A 26,654-nucleotide genomic window follows, 5' to 3' on the forward strand; every position below is an offset into this window, starting at 1 on the left:
AGTTTTTTTCGTCTACATTTAATGATCCATGCACGTATCGCAAGATTCGATGTGATAGCTACTGTAGCACTTTTTGAAAAAACTTTTTGGAACGAAACAAGGCCTCTGCAGTAGTGTATGTAATGCTAGGAGCAGTCTGGGGTCTTTACTAGCCAGTGAAAACTGAAAAAGAAGAGGAACGGAACTTTGCCTCAAGCGATTGACCGGTAAGATGGACCCTGTTTCAGATGATAGAGAGAACTTGATCTTTTTCATTCAAACAAGGGCAACATCTATTTATTTTTCTAAGCTCCAATTTCGAAGCCAGACAAATTAAATTTTCTAGATGGTTTTAAAGGTAGTTATATCTATTTTCTAAAACTGATGAAAATATGGTTTAATCGATTCAAATCATAAATATTGTGATGTGAAATTAATTAGTTATTATTTGTTTAAAAAATTGAACCACATTTTTAGTATTTTCTGAAAATATAAAATCACATTTGAATGAAACTAGGACCAAATTTGTTCGGCCTTAAAAGTTGGAGGGCGTTGGCTAGCTACCTGATTTCTTTATTCAGAGTTTAAAATTGAAAGGCTAAATGGTTTTACCTTCAAAATGGCATAGGATTTAATTCACCGCCGTAGACAGCTGATTGCAGATAATCCCTTCATTTTCTTTTATAGGACGCGATTTAACATGATATGGTCTCCAAATTACATTTTGATCATTTATTAGTTTTAATCTTAATATGCATGTGTGTCTTATAAAAGAGAATGGAAGAAGTATCTTCTTATCAATATATAAAGGGTAAGAATGAGGAGGGGACGGCAGTCCTAACCGGAATATACTACACATCTAGGGATTATGCTAGGATCTCTCTCTCGCTCTCTCGTTTTGACTTCTAAGGATCATGTATATTTGACAAAGGATGTATATATGTAGCCAAGTACTCATGTTGACGAACTGAGGCATCATCAATATCAATCAATATATACATAGAAACTAAGATCACCGTCAGTTCACCACAAGTCCACAGCCAGGTAGATGAAGAAAATGGCACGCTCCTGCCTAATAAACAAACTTGTCTTCTACTGACATACACGTTTGTGTTGTGCTAGCTGGCAGGTGTCACTGACACCAGCTGACCAGCACAATGTACAATTTCCATGCGTATCAATTTATCATCACTCTAACTCCGTGTTTGACTGTTCTCCACTACCGGAAACAGGGTCTTTGTCGAGTGCAAACAGCTTTACCGAGTGTCAAAAATCGAGCACTAGACAATGACCTTCTTTGCCGAGTGCCGCACTCGGCAAAGAATTGCACTCGGCAAAGAATTCTTTGCCGAGTCCCAGGCACTCGGCAAAAAAGGGCACTCGGCAAAAGCGCGGCACTCGGCATAGGCTGCCCCGCGTAACGGTGTTCGACCACGTCCTTCTTTGCCGAGTGGCTGCTGTTAGGCACTCGGCAAAGATTTTTTTTTGAAAAATACTTTGCCGAGTGCCCCTGACACGACGCTCGACAAAGATTCAATATTTTTTTTGAAATGTCTTTACTGAGTGGCTAATAGCTTCGGCACTCGGCAAAGAGAGGAATTAAAAAAATTACATTTTTTTTTTGAAATACCTTTGCCGAGTGCCCCTGTGAAGGCACTCGTCAAAGAGGAAATTTCTAAAAATATTCAAAAATCCTCTTTGCCGAGCGCATTATTCTTGGTACTCGGCAAAGACCCCCTTTGCCGAGTGCCATGCCCTGACGCTCGGCAAAGTTTTTTTTTGGTTTTTGGCCTCTAAATTTTTTGTGTAGCCCTTTTAAAGTACCAGGAACTCCACGTTAGAATTTGGGGGTTTTTTGTCGCTTTTTGATATATTTAGTTACTTTATTTAGTTTACTTGAATTTTTTTGAAAAATATAAATTTGAACTGCACGTGGTACGAATAATGAAATTTAATGATTCAAAAATGATAGTCATGTTCCTGAGTGTAGTGTGAGGCCGTATCCAGGAACGGACCTAAAATTTGAGACATCTTGTTCACGAAACATGACCGCGAACTTGCGTACGAAGTGTTTTTAAATTCTATAAAAAGCAAACAAAGTCCGAAAATCATGAAACTTGTTGAGATGTCGTGATATCGTATGCAGAGGCTATGATAAAAATTTTAGAAGATTTCGTGCACGTTGTCACGTACGATACTTACAAACCAGAACATCTCTACATGTGACAACGTGACTACATGTAGAGATGTCCTGGTTTGTAAGCATCATACGTGACAACATGCACAAAATCTTCTGAAATTTTTATCATAGCCTCCACATACAATATCACGATATCTCAACAAGTTTCATGATTTTCGGACTTTGTTTGCTTTTTATAGAATTTAAAAACACTTCGCACGCAAGTTCGCGGTCATTTTCGTGAACAAGATGTCCGAAATTTCGGGTCCATTCCTGGATACGGCCTCACACTACACTCAGTAACATGACTATCATTTTTTGAATCATTAAATTCCATTATTCGTACCACGTGTAGTTCAAATTTATATTTTTCAAAAAAAAAGTAAACGAAATAAAGTAACTAAATATATCAAAAAGCCACAAAAAATCATCAAATTCTAACGAGGAGTTCCTGGTACTTTAAAAGGGTTGCACAAAAAAATTGAAGGCCAAAAACAAAAAAAAAACTTTGCCGAGCACCGGGGCATGACACTCGGCAAAGGGGGGTCTTTGCCGAGTGCCAAGAATAAGGCGCTCGGCAAAGAGGTTTTTTGATTTTTTTTTTAGAAATTTCCTCTTTACCGAGTGCCTTCACAGGTGCACTCGCCAAAGGTATTTCAAAAAAAAACTATGCTGACGGCCGGATCGGGGCACTCGGCAAAGTTGCCTCCTTTGCCGAGTGCCTCCCTGATCCGGCGCTCGGCAAAGGGGCAGGTGGGGGCACTTAGGCGAATTCGGCCGGACAGTCCAAGCCACACAGACAGACAGCCCCCGCGCGCGCCGCTCCCCGGCCATCCCCGCGCCGCCGCCCTCCAACACCGGCCCGCCCCCGCGCCGCCCTCCCACACCGGACTCAGTGAATGCCGGTGCCGCACTTCGGCAATTGCCGAGCGGAAGGCCTCGACAAGCCACGTCTTTCGACTTGTCGACTGGCAGCCTTGCGATGCCGCACTCGCAGCCGCCGCGAATTTTACGCATCCCCACCGTCAGCGCCCATCCATCCCGGCTTTTTCGCGTAATTTCGGTCGCGGCCACGGGACGACCAAGCTCCCGTTGCGCACAAACCTCCTCTACCACTACACCACACTGTCACTTGTGTCTAGATTCCGTTTTAGTTCCTAATATATTATACTAAACCGAGTGTAAATTGCTTATTTGAGACCCTAAATGAATTCAAATCAAAAAGTGGTCAACTACAAAGTTTCATAACTTTTTGAGATCTACAATTTTCATTTAGTAAGTTTTTCCATCCGAGGTCGTTTGAAAAATTTGAATTTTAAATTTGAGAGATTCAAACGTAGTTTTGCATGATAAGATGATTTCAAATCAAAAAGTTGTCAACTACATAGTTTCATAACTTTTGGAGATCTACAATTTTCATTTAGGAAGTTTTTTCATCCGAGGTCGTTTGAAAAATTCAAATTTTAAAATTTTCAAATTCAAACGTCGTTTTTGCATGAAAAATGATTTCAAATCAAAATGTTGCCAACTACAAAATTTCATAACTTCTCAAGATCTACAAAGTTTATTTTGGTCATTTGTTCATCCGACATAGTGGTAGTAACATTGTTCACAAATCATATATATCTCTCTTCTATTTTCATGAAATTAATATGAGAGATGTATATTTTATGAACAACGTTATTGTCGCTTTGTCAAATGAAGAAATGACCAAAATAAATTTTGTAGATCTTGAGAAGTTATACAACTTTGTAGTTGAAAAGTTTTTCATTTGAATTTATTTAGGGCCTCAAAAATTGATTCGAAAAACTGATTTGCCGAGGGCCAAAAAAATACACACGGCAAAATACCTCTTTGCCGAGTGCCAAAATATAGGCACTCGGCAAAATACGGCTTTGCCGAGTGCTGGAAAAAAGGCACTCGGCAAACTGAGAGTAAATTGCTTGTTTGAGGCCCTAAATGAATTCAAATAAAAAAGTAGTCAACTACAAAGTTTCATAACTTTTTGAGATCTACAATTTTCATTTAGTAAGTTTTTCCATCCGAGGTCGTTTGAAAATTTTGAATTTTAAATTTGAGAGATTCAAACATAGTTTTGCATGATAAGATGATTTCAAATCAAAAAGTTGTCAACTACATAGTTTCATAACTTTTGGAGATCTACAATTTTCATTTAGGAAGTTTTTTCATCCGAGGTCGTTTGAAAAATTCAAATTTTAAAATTTTCAAATTCAAACGTCGTTTTTGCATGACAAGATGATTTCAAATCAAAATGTTGCCAACTACAAAATTTCATAACTTATCAAGATCTATAAAGTTTATTTTGGTCATTTGTTCATCCGACGTAGTGGTAGTAACATTGTTCACAAATCTTATATATGTATCTTCTACTTTCATGAAATTAATATGAGAGATATGAGATATGTAGATTTTATGAACAACGTTATTGTCGCTTTGTCAAATGAAGAAATGACCAAAATAAACTTTGTAGATCTTGAGAAGTTATACAACTTTGTAGTTGAAAAGTTTTTCATTTGAATTCATTTAGGGCCTCAAAAATTGCTTCGAAAAAATGATTTGCCGAGGGCAAAAAAAATGCACACGGCAAAAAGCTTCTTTGCCGAGTGCCAGAAAAAAACACTCGGCAAAGACGTATTTTGCCGTGTGTTTTTGTTTGCCGAGTGTATTTTATTTGGCACTCGGCAAACACGGTATTTGCCGAGTGCCCGATAAAATACACTCGGCAAAGCCTCTGCACTCGGCAAATCGCCGGTTTCCGGTAGTGTCCCCTCCCCGTGCGCCGCGCCCGCCAGCCACCGGGCCGCCGCCGCCGCCGCGCGCCACCCGCCACAGCCCCTCCCCGCGCCGCCCTTCGTGTACTTCTCCTACGGCGCTGCGGGAGCCGCCGCCGACACCGAGTTCTTGCGCGCTTGGACACTCATGAAGGTAAACCTGCTAGCTACTGTAAAAAAAAATCCATGTAGTCAGTAACATCCGCCGTACACACTTATTACGTGCCAGTGTCTGATCGTGTTCTTGCATGTGGAACGAGTACGAGGAGTTGGTCCGCCGGATCGAGAACGCCGAAGAGGACTCTATAGTCCGGCGCGGCGACGGCGAGTTCGCCGAATTCGTGGGTGCTGACCGCAGGAACCACCCGACCATAATCAAGGTAGAGACGAACTCATGGATTGAGCAGCCATGATGAAACGCGTGCCCATCTCGTTGCTTTGTTTTTTCTTGCTAACCGCGACCGCGAGTGTTCAGGTGCTCTGGGACAGCAGCAGCAAGAGCAGGAGCAATCAGGCTGCAGACGATGGAATCCCCAGCCTCATATACGTCTCGAGGGAGAAGAGCCCCACACAGCACCACCACTTCAAGGCCGGCGCCATGAACGTCCTGGTACGTATACGTACATCATCGGTGTTCACCGTCCGTAGTGCAACTGATGAGTGGAGAGGTGCCTCCTGAGCCTGAACATGCATTTCCCTGTGCACTGACTGCAGACGAGGGTGTCCGGCGTGGTGACCAACTCTCCCATCATGCTAAACGTGGACTGCGACATGTTTGCCAACAACCCGCAGGTCGCCCTCCACGCCATGTGCCTCCTCCTGGGCTTCGACGACGACGTCCACAGCGGCTTCGTTCAGGCGCCGCAGAAGTTCTGTGGCGCCCTCAACGACGATCCTTTTGGCAACCAGATGCAGGTTCTGTTCGAGGTAGGTACAGATCACTATCATTAGCATAGGAGTACTAGCTCGATCGCTAAGAGAAGCGCTGTGTTAGCTTTGTATATATCGACAACTTTTGTCGTCTGTGCTGATGAGCTTATGTAGAAAATTGGATACGGAGTTGCCGGACTTCAACGCCTATTTTACTGTGGGACGGGTTGCTTTCACCGTAGGAAAGTACAGCGTGCCACCAGACTCCGCCAGCACGAAAGGTGACATCTTTCGAAAGACTGACTGCTCCGCAATGTATTCTGATTCAGTGTATAGATGCTCTTGACTGGTTGTATTGTACAATACAAACTCTGGCAGATTCACCATCTTACAAGGAGCTACAGAACAAGTTTGGCGGATCGAATGAACTGATCGAGTCGGCGAGGAGCATCATTTCCGGCGACATGTTCAATTCACCAACGACTGTGGTGGCAGATCTGACGAATCGTGTCGAAGCAGCGAAACAAGTTTCTGCCTGCAGCTACGACACTGGCACAAGCTGGGGTCAGGAGGTATACTCCATGTTTTTAACACTGTCCCTCACATCTAATAGCATTTTGCAGGTTTTGGTAACCTGAACGAACTCGTGCATGTGCTTGCAGGTTCGCCGGGTCTGTTGGCCCACAGGATCACCGGCTCAGGTGAGTGAAGCACTCGCCGGTCTTATCGAGCACCCGCTAGTGTTGCCGAGCACCCACTAGCCGTGCCGACCACGAACAGACGCTGTCCGTCCCACTCACTATGTCTGGAGCTTAGAAGAAGAAGGGAGAACAGAGCAAGCACGCACAATACAAGACACCAGCGTTGGTCGAAGCTCTGTCTGTGAGATGGTAAATCTGAACTCTTTTTACTGAGTTGCCGTGTATGTCTATTTATACAACTCTATCTATCTAGTCCTAGTACAGCCCACATGCTGTAACAGTAACTAGATAACACTGACAGGGCTGACTCTACGCCGGCCACTGCATGGCTATAGTGCTGCAGGTGAGCTTAGGTCCCTGGCCAATTGGAGTGACCGGTGAGTCCCCAAGCTCCCCCATTCCATTTTCCATAGCTAGTTGGTAGCTTAGGTCTCTGTGTTGCGCTGCCCATGTGAGCCCCGCTCCGTCGAGCCACCATGGCCGATGGCCATCACCGGCAAGGCCACACCAGGGCACCCCACCGCCACCGCCACACTCCGCACTCACCCGCACGCACATACACACAGTTAGTTGATTAGAATAGGGCCTTTAGGGCTGAGTCCATCGCACAGCTCTGCCACGACCTCTCTAGCGAGCCGCTACCACCGACATAGGCAACCATTGCCGACGGCAACCCTGCCATCGGCTACGGTGTGACCCCGCGAGCCCCGTCCGCCACTCACCCATCACCACTGAGGGCTGATGCCGCCGGCGTAAGCCGCTCCGGCGAGCCCAACGCCTCCTCCCATGTTTCTGTTACCGACGCGGTCACCTCCGTCCGCCACCATCACCCCTCCCCTTTTCCTACCTCCGCCATGTGGGACCGGGTGGAAACGGCGTTGTCGTTATCCTCCGTCCCCGTCCGTCCCTCTCTCTCTCCCCTTCCTCATTGTCACGTGAGCCCAACGCCGCTGTCACTGTTGACGTAGGCAGGGTGGCCCACCCACCAGTCAGCCTCACACACACACACACAATGCGGGGTGCACCTTGGAAAATGCTGGGTACACCCGGCTAGTGTACACAGAGAGCTAAAAATGCATTTTCCTAGCTTAGAAAAATACCCATAAAATTTGTAAATAAATTAGATGCATTAGGAAATTTAATCATGTAGTTTGCACATATTTTCATGCACTAGAAAATGCATATAAAATTCCACCTAGTTAAATAACTATAGGATAAACTTCTAAAATGCATAACTTTTAAACCATAACTTCTTTATACATGAAACCATCTCTAAAATTCATCTCAAATCCAACCCTATCATTTGCACCTAGTGCCACCATATAGTTTCTATGTTTGCTTTTACCCTTTCTTTTACGGTTACCGGTAGCCTTATTTCAAACGATATGCCCGATAGACGACGGTAATCGTCAGGAGGACGAGGACCCGAATTTCTTAGACGTGCCAGAAGGTGACAACGGTGAAGGCAAATCCTAGCTCCCCTCCCTACCATCTTGCTTTAAACCACTGAAATGCTAAAATATGACTATAAGATTATTACCCTAGAATATAAGCTCGGTTAATGTGATATGATTAAGATATATGGTTATCTTGTTATTGTATGAGCTCCACATCATAAATAGACTTAGGGATAATAATGGAACTTAAAACTTGTTAAACCTAAAACTAAACCCTGACATGGGGCGAGTAGTGGTAAACTATGGAGGTAGTTTATCATGGCAGGGATGCCTGGAGAGGATTTCTATGGGAGATACTTGCGTCGGTCACATAAGGACCAGTTCATAGTCCCTCTCGCCTAGTGAGTTATTTTTGTACAGCCACATATCTATATGGGTAGGCTTGATCTCACACCCTGTTAGATAGAAGTATAATTCCTACTAGGAGGCCGGTGTAGGCAGCGGAATTTCAAGAGCCGACACGGGGAATAGGTTTTCTTCCGTGGTCCGGTTGGCGTGGATGTTATGTGATCTTCCATGTTAGGCTTTTATTTTTTGCCGCGTTCGAGCCCTTGTTTTCTTGGCCCTGTTCGAGCCATATTTTTCTTTTGTAATGATTTGGTATCATCACGTTTGGGGGGATTTGGTATCTTCTCGGTTTTGTGTTTCCAACCCCTGAGAAGCCATAGTAGAGTTATATGGATATCTAAGGTCGCGTACATTCGGGTACGAGGTCTCGTTAGGTCTATTTCGTCCACTGATCATGGATGAGGTTGCACCTATCGTGTGGAGAAATTTGTACACCTCTGCAGAGTTATTAAATCTATTCGAATAGTCACGTTATTGGAATGGGCAAATGCTAGGATGGGATATTATGATTAGTTTTACTTTTATGTATAATAAAACTGGTAATGGAATTGATATTATTCTGGGTACTAGTGGGAATGGTAATACTCCGCTAGGATCTAACCCTTAATTATAATCACCACTACACTTTTGTTCCACCTTATGATTAGGGCTTGCTGAGTACTATGTACTCACTCATTGTTGACTCACAGACCTCGGCACAGAAGAGGACTATGACTTCGACGAAGAAGCGTACCACGAGGACTAGAGTTCCCGCTAGGAGATTCATTCGTAGGAGTATGACATCAAGGCTAGGGTTTCGACCGCGCTCAAGTTGCCTATGGAATAAGACACCGCTTCGTTGTATAATAATACTGCTCTAGAGGCCACCAATAATGCCGTTTCACAGCCGTAGTCTTCCGCTAGATATGTAGCCTATGACCGTGCCCCTTCGGACCACTGTTGTAAGACCTTATTTTTAGATATCAATAAAGCTCGGAACCTTTTATTATATATCTGTGTACCATTCCTGTGAATTTGTACGTATTTGTGCGTGATCCTGACACAAGTGCGGATGCACTTAGAACTCTCAAATTAAGGGGCCGACATCTGCTCCATATTAGTATGGTCCAACGCATGCATGCGTGTATGCCACATTGCCTCCACGGCTGCTACAGAGCTGTGACTGACTCGGGATAATCCATCCAGTTGGCGATCGAATTGTGACTGGATCGAAGCAGAGGTCTGAGCTGTGCTAGCTAGCTATCTAGCTCCCTCGCTAGCTACCTTATCTCTTTCATTCAGCATAGCCAGTAGTGGCTTTTACACATAGTGGCGGAGCGTGCAGTCAATCGGAGGGGGGACAGTTAAGCTAGTACTCTTGAGAATCAAAGTCTGAATCCAGCGAAGCAACAACTTCTCCTGAGACCTGAGAGCTGTCTTGCCCAGCAGTGTGGCTGACACTCACAGCACCTGAGACCTGAGAGCTACGGAGTACTACTACGGAGTCTACATCCACTTTGGTGTCTAGTACGCGTCAGGCACAGCACCTGACAAGCACAAATGCAGACTTTGCAGTGATCAGCGCTTGCCCAGATGCGTGCCTCCATCTTCCTGCCACCTGTCTCGGTCTCTCCCACCAAATGTGCGTCCTAAAGGCAACTCCAGTGTCACGTCCAACCAAGCCGCGTGTGTCTGGTCACGGAGGCACCATCTAATTTGCTTGCAAGCCAACGGAACACAGCTTCAGTGTAAGGTTAAGTAAACGTCGAACCAAAGAATCTTTTGGCACCCGATTGGAGATCGAACTTTCATGTGTTTCTCTCTTCCCTTGGTTCGTTCCTCGTATACACTGGAGCTGCTCTAAGGATAGGAATGCAAGCAGAGGCTAGCCCACGAACCTACATGTAGCCTTCATCTGTTGGCTGCTCGCAGCTGCGTGTGACGTGAACGAGAGAGAGAGGACGTTAGGTAGCGATGAGCAAATAGCCAGGTTATTTCTCATGATCGAGAAAATGAGAAAATCCATGAGATATATACAAAGATAAATGATCGAGTAGGAGAGAAAGAAATCAAGAATAAACTGGCAAGTAGTAGCTCTAGACTTAGACCTATCGAGGGAGCCCTAAGTTAGCCAAGCATATTTTTACTCAGAGCAAATAACACAGTGCTTTATGTATCACCGCCCATGCATGCATTGTCAACAAACCACATGCATATTTATATACAGGGTACAGGGACTACTCTCTCTTTCCTAGTCTCTAGTCTTTGGTCTCTGTGTTGCTTCTTCATTCCAGCACGTCTTGCCTTGCTCCTTCAATTCCATCTCCTAGCTAGTCTCGTGTTGACGTCGATGACAGGATAGTCAATAGGCAATAGCGATGGCGACCGGCCGGCCGAGAGGGGTTTCTTCTCTTTGCTTTCTTCTCTTCGAGAAAAGGAATGCAAAGTGCAACGGCGACTGTGTGGTGCTTTCCCAAGTTGGTTTTCTTATCTTGCGGTCGCACTTTGCTTTCTGCTTTTTCTTCAATTAATTTCTCTGTTGCAGACGACAGTAACACAGCAGGTTTGCTAGCTGCTTCAACGGGATTTGATTCTGTACGTTGTGTAGCCATCCATTCGTCATGCTATATTGACTGTATATTATGTAGGAGAGGTGCATATACATACGCTAGTTAATATCTCGTGACGACGTACGTAAATATGCTCTGAATCTCTCTGATCATTAACTTCTATTCTTACAGTACACACGTACAATCAATACTGTCGCGGTCATATCAGAATATACGTGACAAGTACGGACCTATTCCTCCATTTGATTTTATAACGACGCATCTAGCATTTCAAAAACGATTTAAGTTTTTATTAGAACTTTTCCATCACTGAGCGAGGGGCGTGCACGTAGGAGCACTACCGGACAGAGCATCTTTGTCGAGGGCCAGTTGTTCTCGACAAAGGCTTTGCCGAGCGCCGCCCTCGGCAAAGAGTCCTCGGAAAAAAATTTAACGGCAAAGAGGCTCTTTGCCGAGGGCCAGTTGTCGGGCACTCGGCAAAGCATTTTCCGAGGGTCAACGGCGGCGCTCGGCAAAGAAAAGCAGCCGTCAACGGCGCTGCTCCGTTGACGACGTCTTTGCCGAGTGCCGACAGTTTGGGCACTCGGCAAAGACATTTTTTATTTTTTTTCAAAAACTCTTTGCCGAGTGCCACGGCGGCAAGGCACTCGGCAAAGACATTTTTTATTTTTTAAAAAAACTCTTTGCCGAGTGCCTCCCCAGCTTGGCACTCGGCAAAGATTTTTTGCTTTTTTTTTAAAAAAAAATCTTTGCCCAGTGCAATGTCCTGGCACTTGGCAAAGTTTGCCAGCTTTACCGAGTGTCATGACCATTGCACTCGGCAAATCAACCGAAACTGTAATTTTTTTTTTGTTTTTTGCATTCCACTGACACAAACAGTTCAAATATATATCACATGTCACATATATATCACAAACATCACAATAATCACATATATATCACAACGAAACTATTTTCACACATTATATCACAACCACAACTCAAATAACAACATATCGCAACCACAAGTCAAATATCACAACCACAAGTCATAAATTCACAAACACAGTCCATCAAGTCAAAGCACAAGTCACAACCACAAGTGAAGCTCAAGTCCAAGCACATGACGAAGCACAACTCCTCAAAAAAGCGGCCTATGACACGATGGTTCATTCGGTGACGCATTAGCGGGGTTATTCGAACCCGTCGACGGAAGCTGCAAAAAGGATAAGATGTTGCATGTGTGAGATTCATCTAGTAAGTTTCTATGTGAAGTATTGGTGTATGTCACAGCTAGTGCAAGCATGTAGTAAGTTTCTATGTCAAGCATCTAGTAAGTTTGTATGTCAACCATAGTTGTATGTCAAGGAAGCATCTAGTAAGAGTGAATTTTCATACTTACAGGAGTGGTTGTAGGAGTAGGCGGTGGAGGTGCTGCCAACGGCAAAGGTACACTCCCTTGCTGGACACTCCGCATGAAGGCCTCCATTTCTTGCATCCTCCTCTCTTGGGCCGCGAACGCTTCCCTCTGGGCCTGCAGTTGCGCGCTCTGAGCCTCGACCACGAGCTTCTGGGCCTGCAGCTCGGCCTGCAATACAAACTTCAATGTTTCAGTAATGCAAATGTAACTTAGGTGTGCAAAGATGAACGTACGACGAGTAAAACAGGATGTACCTCGAGAGCATCGACCCGCTGCAGTGACGGACTAGGCCGTGGACGTATGGGCTGGCTGGAGCTCGTGCTTCGTGCTCGGAGCACGTCGAGAGAGGGAACAGTGGTGGAGTCGATGGCGCCATCTGCAATCCACAGCCGCCCATGCTTCTTGCCTCCTCCTAGCCTCATGATGGTCTCTGCATCAATGGGCTCAGTGCGCACATCGTAATCTTCCCCATGGACCTCCCTCACCTTTGAGGTGTACTCTTGGACCTTAGTGTGCACGGTCGGGTCGGAGTACACCTCGTGCGGGGCAGACGGGTCGAAGGAGACAGAGGAAGACGCCCTGCCCATGTGGGACATAGCCCACGCAGAGAACTCCGAGACCTCCACGCCCAGGTGTGCAGCCTCCTGCGAGTAAGACGGCAAGATGGTAAGAAATAAGGTAGAACTCAGCATCAAATAAGATAAAAGAAATCACATACATATGCTTGTTTGTAGGCCGGGAGGCTGCGGCTGCCTTGATGGTGAGTAGCACCTCGCCTCAGCAGACGCTGGTCCCACTGCCTCGCGTGGTTCTCAGCAAAGTCGTTGGACAACCACCTGTCCACGATCATCTCCCAGCACAAGGAGTGGGATTGGCACCACCAGGGAACCACCTACAAGTCATCGATTATTTGACATAGAAAAAGATAAAATTAAACCGACTTAATCTCAAAACGAATCATTATTAATGTTTTTCGTCTACCTCAACGTACTGGGCCCGGGACAGCTCCACCTGTCTTGCATCAGGCTTGCTCATGGACTGCTTCAACACCACGGCGTAGTAGTCTCTGTGGGCCTGCACGCGCGCCTCATGGTGCATGTCGGTGATGTACTTCCTACAGGCGGTGGCAGCCGCCTGATCCGCCCGGGCCTCAAGTCCTTCTTCCGGCTTGAAATATATCTGCATATAAAACCGATGTATCCGTTCATTATTTCAATAAAAGACTTGCCCAATGAAAATGTTGTGCGAGAGAGACTTACCCAAAACTCCGCCAGTACCCACTCCTGCTTGTTGCAGTACATGTCGTCAGGGGCCAACTGGTACCTGTCCCACGTGTAGGCCAGCTCCCGCACGTCCTCGGACACGTTCACAAGGCCGGGGTACCATTTCCTACACAAAACACCAAGGATGCTCGCGGGGGAGCGTGTAGAAGTACCCGACAAAACCAACCAGGCCCTGCACAAGTGATTAAGAAAATTTATCAGTTCCTCTTTTGATTTCCAACATTACCATATGAAGTAGTTGTGATAACATCTATAGTTACTTACCTCTTCACCATAGGGCGAATCAGTGCCCGGTTGTGAGGAAGCGGAGGCTGAGGGAGGCTCATGGGACCTCGCTGGTAGACAGTCGGGGTAGCGGAACTATCGCCCTCAGCGGCCTCGTCCTCGGCTGCCTTGTCCTAGGTCTGTCGGACGTCCTCGTCCTCAACCTCATCCTCAGGCGTGGCCGTCACGTGCTCCTCCTCCATCACCTCGTCTGAAGGTGGCGGGGAAGGAGTCCGCTGCCTCCTGCTGACCCTAGTCCTCCTCCTCTGACCTCCTGTGGACGCTACCCCTAACCCCGACCCCTCGTCTGAAATGGGAGGGCGTGGTCTCCCATAAAGGGAGGCCGTCTCACGTCGTGGACGGCTGCTCGCCATCACCTGCAATCACAAAGAATGAACAAGACTTATTAGTATATATATTAGAAATAGATTCAAAATAAATAAAGAAAACACAAACTAAAACAAACGTAGTATTACATGTATTAGGAATAATCTTCATGATTAGGATCATAGGTGTCGTCATCACTGTCAAAATTGTCCAAATGGGCAACACTATCTGAAGGTTCTATGTTGTCTTCGTTGTCATTGCCTAGCCTTAATCGGTCAAGCATTTCTATGTCCTTGGCATTTTGCACCACATCTCCATCAACCTCGTCATCCTCTGTTTCGTTGTCTACTTCCATTTCGATCGCTTCGGGTAAGACTATCTCAAACGTGCCTGGTAGCCCATCTTCTTGAAAGAACCGTCCATCATATGTGTTTGCGTTGAAGTTGTAATCGTCATCGTTTGGGGCAGGTAGTTTACCGTGTGGAGACACCTGGTGCACAATAGCCCAACCCTTAAGATCTGCTTTGTCTTGGTTGGCATATCGCGTATAATACACCTGCATGGCCTGTTGAGCCATAATGTAGACATCTTTTCCTAGATAGACGGAATCTTCTCGAATCTCGACTAGCCCAAGATGAGGGGTCCGTCTCGTTTCTCGAGGATTAAACCAGTGGCATTTGAACACGACAGGTTTATGTTTGTGACCATGAAATGAGAGTTCATATATTTCCTCAACTCTACCATGATAGTCGAGGCCATCAGTGCTGGGCGTGCAAACTCCGCTATTTGTGGTTTTCCGTTTGGGCCGAGTCTGCTCATATCTTGTTGTGTGGAAGCGATATCCGTTCACGTCATAACCGGTAAATGACTGCACCCTAATGTCATAGCCGCCTGCAACCTGTCTCAACTCCTCACTCATGGACGAGTTAGTCTAGGCCTGCAAGCTCAAGCATGATAGGTCGTTATATTAATCGAACGAATGAGAAACTTAGAATATGGAATGTGGGAGCTAAATTGGACATTACCTTTTGTTTGAACCAAGAAATGAAATCAGGCCTCCCCGCACCCGCACCCTGAGAAAGAAGGGTGTCATGTTCCTGCGAGGTAGGATCCCTTGATTGATGCCAGGACTCACGAACAAATTCCCTGTCCAAACGAGAATCAGTGGGGTTGCATGAAGAATATTCAGGGCGTATTGAAACAAGTTCGTTGAGAACTTACTCGACGAATGGCTGCACCTCGGGAAGGTTGATCAACACATATAGCATGACACTTCGCCACTCTTCATTTCCCAATATCTTATTGGTCGATCCACTTGCACTACCGAGTTGGCCTTGGAACAGGCTGTGGGTCCATTCATTTTTGCCAACATTGTAACGAGGGAGTGGATTATGATTGCTAGGAAGTTTCAGCTTGTAGTATAGTGTTGTGAAGTTTGCCACCTCCTCCCTTAGACTTGCCTCTGCAATGGAAGCCTCAATTCTGGCTTTATTTGTACATTTCTTGCAAAGAGTCTTTAGACATCTCTTGATTAGATAGCACCACTGGGCTTGCACGGGCCCCCCCAAATGTGCCTCGAACGGGAGGTGCACAATCAGATGCTGCATGGGCAAGAAGAAGCCGGGTGGAAAGATCTTCTCCAGCTTACAGAGCAACACAGGTGCCGCTTTTTCCAAGTCCTGAGCGATGGTCCGAGATATCTCCTTGGCACAAAGCTGATGGAAGAAAAAGCTCAACTCTGCCAGCACTTGCCAGACATGGTCAGGGACATAGCCTTGGACCATCGCCGGAAGAAGCCGCTCAATCCATATGTGGTAGTCATGACTCTTCATCCCGTTCACTCGTAAAGTGCCTAAGTTCACTCCCCTGCTCAGATTCGCTGCATATCCATCTGGGAACATTAACGTCTTGATCCATTTTAGTACTTCCCTTCTTTGATCGGGTTCCAAGACAAAATCGACCTTAGGTCTTTTCCATTGTTTGTTTCGGCCACTAGGAGGCCGCATCTCTTGCTTTGGTCTATCACACAACGTCACTAGGTCCACTCTAGCCTTAACGTTGTCCTTAGACTTGTCAGTTTTCATGAGAGTTCCCCAAAGTGCCTCGGCGATATTCTTTTCGGTGTGCATTACATCAATGTTATGTGGCAGAAGAAGGTCATCGAAATAGGGGAGCCTCATCAAGCCGGACTTATGAGTCCACATATGTTCCTCACCATTTCCCACAAAACCACCTCCTTCATTGGGCATGAGAGCATCTATCTGAGCACGCACCTCAGCACCACTCTTCATGCGCAGTTTAGGGTCTATCACTGCAACACCTTTCGTAAAGTTCTTAATGTCTTGTCTGAATGGATGGTTAGAAGGGAGGAATTGACGATGCCTGTCGAACGACGAATACTTGCCACCCTTCTTCAACCAAATGAACCTCAAGCTTCCTTGCATATTGGGCACGGGAATTTCCTGTGGACACACTAGGCGACGAATATCCCATATGCCAGGAAGTCATGCAGGGAGTAGTGGTACCAAACATGCATCTTGAAGGATGATTTTGTAGCTCGGTCGTATGTCCATACCCCCTTCTCCCAAGCATCGATCAATTCATCAATCATAGGCTCCATGTACACACCCATATTACTCCCCGGGTGTCCAGGAATTATCAACGACAAGAAGACATTATGCCATTGAAAGGAGATGTCGGGGGGGGGGAGATTCAGGGGGATAACAAACACGGGCCAACATGTGTATGGGCCAGACAACTGTCCATAAGGATTGAACCCATCTGTTGCCAGCGCGACACGTACATTACGAGCCTCAGCAGGTTTGTCAGGATGTTTGTCATTAAAGTACGTCCATGCTTCGGCATCGGACGGATGCACCATCATCCATGGCTTGTACCGTACACCTTCTTTATGCCATGTCATCTGTTTCGTGGATTCCTCGATCATGAAAAGCCGTTGGATCCTCGGCACAAACGGAAGGTGCCGTAGGACTTTCGCGGGGATCGTAAGCTGCCTCTTCTGGCCATCTCCAGAGTCTACCTCCAGGTACCTTGAGGATTTACACTTCGGATAGTACTTTGCATCCTTGTGATCTTTCCTAAATAAGACGCACCCCTTCGGACAAACATGTATCTTGTCATATGGCATCTTAAGCATACGAAGTAGTTTCTGTGACTCGTGCAAGTTCTTCGGCGGAATGTGCTTCTCCGGTAGCATGCTGCCAAACACGGCCAACATCTTATCAAAGCCTTCGCGACTCAGATTTAACTCGGCCTTCAACCCCATAACACGTCCAATGGCATCCAGCTGAGAAACCATTGTACTCTCATGAAGGGGTTTCTGTGCCAAGTCCAACATTTCGTAGAAGGCCTTAGGGGCTTCCTCCATCTCCTCCTTCTCACGTCCTTCTGCGAAGTGAGCTTGGTGAGTGTCATCTAGCATGTCTGCTACTCCAGCATCATCATCAAAAGCCTCGAGGCGTGGTCTCACCACCTCCGCTCTTATACGATCTGCTTCACCATGGTGGATCCACCGGTGGTAGCCAGCCGTATAACCATTGTACACAAGATGTTTACCCATGGTCACCTTGTCTACCCTTCTGTTGTTGTCACATTTGCTACACCCGAGCACCATGCATGTTCCAAGAAAGCATCTGTCCCATTCACCCACTCGATGTCAAAGTCACTCCTGCTTCTTGGGCCCGTGTACATCCACTGACGGTCTTCCATCGTTCCACATATACAGAACATAGTAATGTAACCATCAATTGCATCTACGCGGTGCTCCTACTCTCTAATAGGTGAGGATAGGTCCTAATCCCACCCACGGATGCGTAGATGAGGTTAGTTTCCATGCTCCGCTCCCTATCCGAGATAGAATTTCGGCAGCACCTCCCCGCTGTTCTCCCGATGCACGTCCTGCAAGGGAGAGTGTGTATCCGGAGAACAACAGGGGTGATGCCGAAACACCATCTCGGACCGGAGCGAACCATGGAAACTAACTTATCTACGCATCTATGGGCTGTCTAAAAAACGTGGACAATCTGAAACAGATATGGTCGCAGATATACAAAGATCTGTATACCTCCAACCATATCTCTTTCGGACGGGAGACACCTAACTAGGTTACGCGACCAAAGACCACATACGGATAGAGGGGTTATACCTAGGGTGCCGATGAGGTCAGGGTAGCGGGGCGGTGGAGAGTCGGTGCAGTGGCGAGTCGACGCGGTGCAGGAAGACCCGCAGCACCGACGAAGACGATCGAGGTCACCGAGTCCCTCCCACAGGTCCTCCTGCAAAAAGGGCAAAAATGGTTAGTGTCGACTCAAAATTTCGGCAGCACCTCCCCTGCACCGGGAGGTTCCCAAAACCTGCAAAACACATGGCACAAAGGCCAACAACCACATATATACCAAACATGGGCACAAAGGCCAACAACCACCAATATATCAAGAGGAGCCATGTATTTTAGTTCTCTTTCCATTCAGATGAAAGTATTGAAGTAGTACAACAACAATTACTACTAACCCTACAACTACTACTAAAACTACTACTAACAACTACTTAACTACTAACAGTACTAATACTAAGAACTACTTAACTATTAACAACTACTACTACTAACCACTACTACTTACTAACTACTACTATTTACTAACTACTACTACTACTAACCCTACAACTAACACTACTAACCACTACTACTATTTACTAACTACTACTACTACTAACCCTACAACTAACACTACTAACTACTACTACTAACACTACAACTAACTACTACTAACTACTACTACTACTAACCCTACAAGGGTAGGGCTTACCTTGGTGGCAAGAACGACAAGAGCGAGGGCCGACGACGACGGCGGGGATGACCGTAGCAGCGCGAGGATCAACGGGCGGTCGGAACGAAGCGAGGATCGACGGGCAGTCGGGTCGGCACCTTCCTCTTCTTCCTCCTCCCCTTTCTCTTTCTTCCTCTTCCTCCTCCCCCTTCTCTTTCTTCCTCCTCCCCCTTCTCTTTCTTCCTCTTGCTCCTCTCCTTCTCCCTCTGCTGGCCGGCCGCCGGGGCCGGGCGAGAGCGCCGACCGGGCGCCGGCGAGCTTGGGGCGCGGGCGCGGGGCCACCGGGGCTGGATGGGGGTGCCGGGGCGGGCCCGGCAGGAGGTCGCCGGCCGGAGGGGGATGACGGCGGGGCGGGGCGGGCGGCCGGGGGCGGCGGCGGCGCGGCAGTGACATGTGGAGATGTTTGGCTTTTAGGCATCCGACGTCACAACTTGCTTCAAAATTTCTCAATTTTTTACCACGGCCTCCACATGCGATAACAAGACACCTCGACAAGTTTCGTGATTTTCGGACTTCATTTGGATTTTATATAATTTAAATACACTTTTACCGCAAGTACATCGCCATGTTACGACAACAAGATGCTCGTAATTTCATGTGAGTTCCTGGATACGGCCTCAACATACGCCAAACACCATGAATACCATTTTTTGAATGACTAAATTCCATTATTTCATGTACATGAAGTTCAAATTTGAAATAGTCAAAAAAATTCAACGAATCAAAAATAATTAAGGAAATATAGTAAAAAAAACTCAAAATTGTCCCAAATTTTGAAATGGAGTTTCAATTACTGTAGCAAGGCCTAGGAAAAAATGGGAAGAAAAAAACAATTTTTTTTTAATTTGCCGAGTGCCAACCTTGACACTCGGCAAAGACTGTCTTTGCCGAGCGCCAGGTCACAGGGCGCTCGGCAAAGGATTTTTTAAAAAAATTGCAAAAACGGTTAAAAAGTCTTTGACGAGGGCCTAACGGTGATGCCCTCGGCAAAGATTGACGGTAGAAGACGGACATCGTGTCAGGCGATGTTGCCGAGGGCCGGCCCTTTGCCGAGGGTTTAGCCCTCTGCAAATAATTATTGTTGCCGTGTGCTTGTCTTTGCCGAGGATCTGGCCCTCGGCAAAGAGTCTTTGCCGAGGGCTGTTCTTTGCCGAGTGCCCGATTATTTGCCCTCGGCAAAGGGACAAGCCCTCGGCAAAGATGCTCTGTCCGGTAGTGGAGATAAATCCCCACCTTAGCGTCAAGATCTATGGTGTCGAGGTGGACGCCAACAACGCAGGTGCCGAGGTCGGCGCCATGGACCACTGCGCCAAGCTCTTGCCACATAGGTTGCACGTTGAAACTCCACGCCAGTTGTACCTCCAAGGTTGGCGCCAAAAGATGTGGCATCGAGTGATGTTACCTCAGCGTCGACCCCTAGGGTCTATGTTCAGAATAAGATCATCCAAAAATATAAATGTATTTTTTTTAGAAAAAGGTTAAATTAAATTTAAAAAATCAACCCACCACCACCCTATGGCCCAACGACCTTTCGGCGAAAGGCGTGCGTGCGGCCTCGATCCTCTAGTGGCCTTGCCCCCCTTAGCATAGCTTTGTAGATATTATCAGTCAAGTGCACTATCCAGACAAGAGCGAGTAAACGTAACATACTTTTTTTCTAGCCTGTTGGACACGAGTAGTTTATGGTAAACCGCTACTCCTCGTAGTACCACTATGATCTCAGTTTCAAATTATAAGTTATTTAGGTTTCTAGGTCCATAGTTTTTGTTACGCATCTAGGAATATATTATATCTAGATATATTCATATATATATAGTAAAAGCTATGTAACTAAAAAAGTCATAATAACTTATAATTTGTATAATTGAAAACGGACGGGGTACCTACTATGTGCTTGGATGATGAAACACTTAGGTTTGTAGACCGAAAAGAAATATTTGTTTTTTTAAAAAAAAAGAAAAGGAATTGCACATTTGATTGTGCTAATTTTCATGGATGTACACCCTCTTTTTTGAACTATGGATGAATACCCTTAGAAAAAAAAATTATATTAGGCCTCACCGTTGGGATCTCCCTCCGTTGTGTGTTAGGCCGTATGCGGCCTCACGTGATCTAGTCTCTGCTGGTATATGACCCAAATCGGCGACAATAGTTGGTGGAACAAATATGATTGCGAGCGCGATCTACGTATACAAAAGAAATGAGTATAAATCGTAGAGGATGACAAGTTTGTACAAGTGGGCTTGCATGTTGCAATATCATGAACGTACAATATTTCCTGTTTGGAACGAGGGAATTTTTTTTTTCTGTTCCTATGTTTTTTCTGTGAAAATGAACTAATTTCTGTGAAATTTCTACGCAATTACTGTGAAATTCCTGCGTTCCAAACAAACTCTTATTACAAATTCCCGCTGGATGCACGAATGCGCAGAAGGAAAAGGGAAAAAAGAAAAGCAAATGATAAAGAAACTACGCTGCTTGAGAAAACCACAATGGTTATGGCACCTACTTTTAGCCAAGATCGATTAGGCACTGCTCAAGCTAGCATATAATAAGAAATTTGATACACATATATATGCCTTTATATATTAGTCTTACAGATAAAGAAACACGAGGCCGGTACCATTAGAGATTCTCTCAAACAAGGATTCACATTTTCTTTCATAATACTTGTTGAATTGAAGGAATGCATATATGAACTTTAGACTAGTATAGGTGTCCGTCCCCTCCCTCATCACAAATAGCACGTGTCACAGTAATAGACAACATATATTATATTATATATGAATAGGCGTGTCCTTTTATAGAATACAGTCTTGCTCATAGATAAATATAATGGGTACACGTGCTATGTAGTTTCATGAATAGTGTCTTTTTTGACCAATTATAACATATATACATATGTTGCTTTACGAAAGAGGCAACCTTTGGTAAATAGAAATCCTTTCGCGGACAGACGGCTGCTGCTGCCTATATACATGCGATGTACATATAGTATAGTTCTAAAGTGAGGGGAGAGGCTTATATAAAAACAAAAGTTAGAAGGAGGACATTTATGTAGTAAGCCCTAACGACGATTCAAAATCTCCTGGCTAGTCTATCAACCATGCATGCAACTTGAACAATCACTGTCGAAAATTATGAAAAATAAGGTACATTGACATGCTTACAACAAATAAAATATCCTGCTAATAACAACTTTGACTTGGACCGGCGAATCGATTGTACTTCCCTTCTAATAAAAAGTACAGTTTTCACCCAGTACTGAATTAAACAGTTTTAAATTGAACAAAGTTTTATTAAAAAATGTTGATTTTTGTAAAGTTTATAAAATATTTATAGTACCAAATAAGATCATTAGATTTATCTTTGAACATTTTTCGTAATTTATTTGAGGTCATAAATATGGATATATATTTTTGTATATAAATTAAAAATCTAACTTTAGATAGTTTAGCTGAAAACATTAATAGACTAGCACAATTTTATTTCGGACAGAGGTATATACAGTATATAGAAACGTGTGAATGAAGAAGAAAAAAAGAGTAGTAAAACAGAGATGGGAATGGGACAGTTGAGTGGATGATGCATGGTTTGGTAATTTCAACGCGAGCAGTCCGTGCCAAGACCTCGCCGTCGCCGATGGTCCAGATACGACCGGCCGGGTTCGCCGTCGTCATGGGTAAGGCTGGACAAAAAACTCGAAGCTCGTTAGCTCGCTCGGCTCGTGGCTGGCTCGACTCGTTATGATAACGAGCCGAGCCGAGCCAAGATTTTAGCTCGTTAGCTATAACGAGCCAACTCGAGCCAGCTCGCGAGCCGCTCGCGAGCTAAACGAGCCAAGCTTTCAGGAAAAAAAGTATCAAAACTTGTATTAGTTTTTGTATTACATCATGTCTTGTACTTTACAATTGACTAGTAACTGGTCTAGACTCTATAAATTGACTGGTAACTGGTCTAGATGTATTTCTTTTGTATTATTATTATTCTCAAACTTTAGATAAATGCAAATATTATATTTTGTGTATTTTTTATATCTGGCTCGCGAGCTTAACGAGCCAGCTCAAGCTTTTAACGAGCCGAGCCGAGCTGACTTTCTGGCTCGTTAGGATAACGAGCCGAGCCGATAACGAGCCGAGCCGGCTCGTTATCCAGGGCTAGTCATGGGCGCCGGCAATCCACGGCCAGTCGGCCACGGGAGCCAGGTCAACGGACGGGACCGGCATCCGGTCCGTCCGTAGCAAGTCTCCAGGGCACGTACTCCTACGCGTCAGCGGAGCCAGCGGCGCGGCGCCACCCTCTCCTCTCCATTCCCTTCACCGCCGGGACTCGAAGAAACACCAACTGATGACGGATCATCATACGTACGAGTACGCACGCAAGGTAGAAAATGTGAAATATTATCATTCCGTCCACCGGATGTTCAGCAGTGGATCATACGTACTACGTCGATCAACAAGTGGGATTCTGTGTACGACAGGTGCAGGATTCGTTCGCTCTTCAGATTGTTCGTCATCAGGCCTGTAGAATAGGAAGCAAAATCCGGGGCCTTTTTCCCTTTTGATAATAAATATACAAATAAATAAATTCGTAATACGTATTTGATTCATATACGGAGTACTCTAGCAAGACTTATTGCTGTTGTAACTGATTCGTAGGACTGATTTATTGTGAGAGAAAAACACTATTCTCATGGGTAGAAAAATAGGGCTAATTGTCACTGCTCAAGCGGGTAACCTTCCGGATGCGGCCACGGACCGCCGGCGTCGCGGGCGCACTGCTCGGCCTCCACTTGCACGCACGCAGGCGCAGACGCAGCCACACACTGCCTCCCCAACAGGAAATTCCTCTCCATGTCCATGCCGCCTCTTACACCTGACGCCCTGACCTCTTTATATATACGGGCGCCGAGCGCGAGCTCGGCTGCACATCCACTCCACGAGGCAGCTGCTGCTTGATGTGTACGTAGTCGGCACCTGCTGCGGCGACGCAAGCTGAGCGGTCCTGACGAGCGAGCGAGCTGCCCTGGCCACCAGCCAGAGCGTCCAGATGGCGGGGATGGGCGACGGCGTCGCCGGCAGGGCGCGCCCGTCGCCGGAGCCGCTCCGGCTCCCGCTGCCACCGGCGCGGGCCGCCGCCTTCGTCGTCGACGGTGGCCGCGCTTCTCCCCCCGCGCCGGCTGCTGCTGGCGCCAGGACGGCGGAGTCGACGGACACCCCGTACTCCGTCGCCTTCAGTGTACCGACGTCGCCGTCGGGGCTGCACCTCGGCGCGTGCGCGTCCGTCGTCCGCAGCGTGACGCCGCCGCCACAGCCGGCGGAGCACCAGCACGCGGAGGCGGCGACGCTGCCGCAGCCGCTGAACCAGGCGCGGTACCACTCGCAGCCGGCGTTGACGATCCGGACGGAAGAACCCCCGCCGCTGCAGCGGGTGCGCACCGTGTCGCGCAGCGACAGCACCACGCGGGACCGCCGCTTCGACCACTTCAAGACCTTATCCGGCCGCCTGGAGCGGCAGCTGTCCAACCTCCGCGGCGTGGCCGTGGACATCGAGCCCGCCGCCGACTCCAGCTCCAACAAGATAATCTCCGAGGAGGAGACCGACGACGACGACGGCGAGGTCCCCACCGCGGACCGCTACTTCGCGGCGCTGGAAGGGGCCGAGCTGCAGACGCTCAGACCGACGGAGGTGTCGGCGCTCCCGCAGGACGAGACGTGGCCGTTCCTGCTCCGGTTCCCGATCAACGCGTTCGGGATGTGCCTGGGCGTGAGCAGCCAGGCCATGCTGTGGAAGACGCTGCAGTCGGAGCCGTCGACGGCGTTCCTGCACGTGAGCCCCGCCGTGAACAACGCGCTCTGGTGGGTCTCCACGTCGCTCATGGCGCTCATCTCCTTCATCTACCTCCTCAAGGTCGTCTTCTACTTCGAGGCGGTGCGGCGCGAGTTCCACCACCCGATCCGCGTCAACTTCTTCTTCGCGCCGTGGATCGCCTGCCTCTTCCTCGTCAAGGGCATGCCGCACCCGGTGACGGACATCAACCACGTCGTCTGGTACATCCTCATGGTGCCCATCCTGTTCCTCGACCTCAAGATCTACGGCCAGTGGATGTCCGGCGGCGACCGCCGGCTGTCCAAGGTGGCCACCCCGACCAACCACCTCGCCGTCGTCGGCAACTTCGTCGGCGCGCTGCTGGGGGCCAAGATGGGGCTCCGTGAGGTGCCCATCTTCTTCTTCGCCGTCGGGGTGGTGCACTACTTGGTGCTGTTCGTGACGCTGTACCAGAGGCTCCCCACCAACGCGAAGCTCCCCAAGGAGCTCCACCCGGTCTTCTTCCTCTTCATCGCTGCGCCCAGCGTCGCGTCCGTCGGCTGGGCAAGGCTCTGCGGCGAATTCAACTACGCCGCCAAGATCCTCTACTTCACCTCCCTCTTCCTCTACATGTCACTGGTACGTGTACATCTATCGTCTTCTCTTCTCTTCCTGACACACGTGATGTATATGTACAACATGCATGTGCTGACCGTGTATGTACGTACGTATACAGGTGGTGCGTATCAACATGTTCAGGGGCGTCCGCTTCTCGCTGGCGTGGTGGGCGTACACGTTCCCGATGACGAGCGTGGCCATCGCGACGGCGGTGTACGCGTCGGCAGTGACCAACGTGCTCACCCGGGCGCTGGCCGTGGGGCTGTCCGGGGTGGCGACCGTCACCGTCGCCGGCGTGCTGGTGACCACCGTGTACCGCGCGTTCGTGCGCAAGGACCTGTTCCCCAACGACGTGTCCATCGCCGTCACGCAACGGCCCAAGGCCAAGTTCGGCAAGATCCTCGCGCACATTCGCGGCTCCGGCGACGGCGTCAAGGACCTCGTCTTCGCCGTCTCCAGGCACGGCAGCGGCTCCTCCGACACCAACAGCGCCAGCGAATCGCTGTCGCCCATGGCGCGTGGCCGCCGCAGAGCAGACCCGTAGGCCACCATTTTTTTTTTGAACCCCGTAGGCCACTATGCATCGATGTCCAAACAATTCTTATATCTGATCTACTTGTCTGTACAGGCTTTGGATAGACTAGTAGGGCCCGTTTCGTCAGGCTCCGGACAGCTCTGGCTATCACTGTCGAATCTGTTTTTCTCTCTCCTCTTTCACCATAGAAGTCGAAGAAGCTCGTTTTTTCTGGCTCCCGTTGCTTCGGCTACAATGTCGCTACAGTATATGAGCAAGAGCGTGAAATTTTTGTATTTTGGTCTCTTTTGAAAACAATTTTTAGAAAAATACCAACGTCAAAACATTTTCTGAAAATAGACCATTTTTAGGCGTCTTAGCACATGACGCCGAGATATGAGGCTCGGCGTCGTGTCACTCGACGCCGAGGTATTGCCACGTCACGGACGACCGGGGTCGTCGTCGACACGTTGGCGCGTGGGTCCGAGACGTCGGCGTCGTGTCAGCCCACGCCAAGTACCCAACCTCGGCGTGGTCGGACTGCGCGCCGAGCTCTGGCCCCATCCGGAGCGCGGCCCAGGCGGCCCAACAAAGCACGGTGGCCCAGCAGCTCGGCGTTGGGTCACTTAACGCCGAGCCTCCAGACCTCGGCGTGACCCGACTCAACGCCGAGGTCTGGACCCTTTAGGCCGCGCCGAGGCCCCTTCTTCTTCCTCCCT

The 26,654-nt window shown here is 47.5% G+C and overlaps 2 protein-coding genes across 2 annotated transcripts; one reads left to right on the plus strand and one right to left on the minus strand.

The window, feature by feature from the left end:
- Positions 1-13,955: 13,955 nt before the first annotated feature.
- LOC136516142 (uncharacterized) lies at positions 13,956-19,388 on the minus strand. Its single transcript, XM_066509522.1, has 2 exons — positions 18,975-19,388; positions 13,956-14,198 (listed from the first exon to the last, which is right to left on the minus strand). Exons 1-2 carry the CDS (start codon positions 19,386-19,388, stop codon positions 13,956-13,958), a joined length of 657 nt encoding a protein of 218 aa, XP_066365619.1.
- Positions 19,389-23,854: 4,466 nt separating this feature from the next.
- LOC136516143 (S-type anion channel SLAH2-like) lies at positions 23,855-25,972 on the plus strand. The gene is made up of 3 exons (XM_066509523.1): positions 23,855-23,938; positions 24,012-25,442; positions 25,540-25,972. Exons 1-3 carry the CDS (start codon positions 23,855-23,857, stop codon positions 25,963-25,965), a joined length of 1,941 nt encoding a protein of 646 aa, XP_066365620.1. The 3' UTR covers positions 25,966-25,972.
- The last annotated feature ends 682 nt before the right edge of the window (positions 25,973-26,654 follow it).

Source organism: Miscanthus floridulus, chromosome 17 (assembly GCF_019320115.1).
Source record: "Miscanthus floridulus cultivar M001 chromosome 17, ASM1932011v1, whole genome shotgun sequence".
NCBI lineage: Eukaryota > Viridiplantae > Streptophyta > Magnoliopsida > Poales > Poaceae > Miscanthus > Miscanthus floridulus.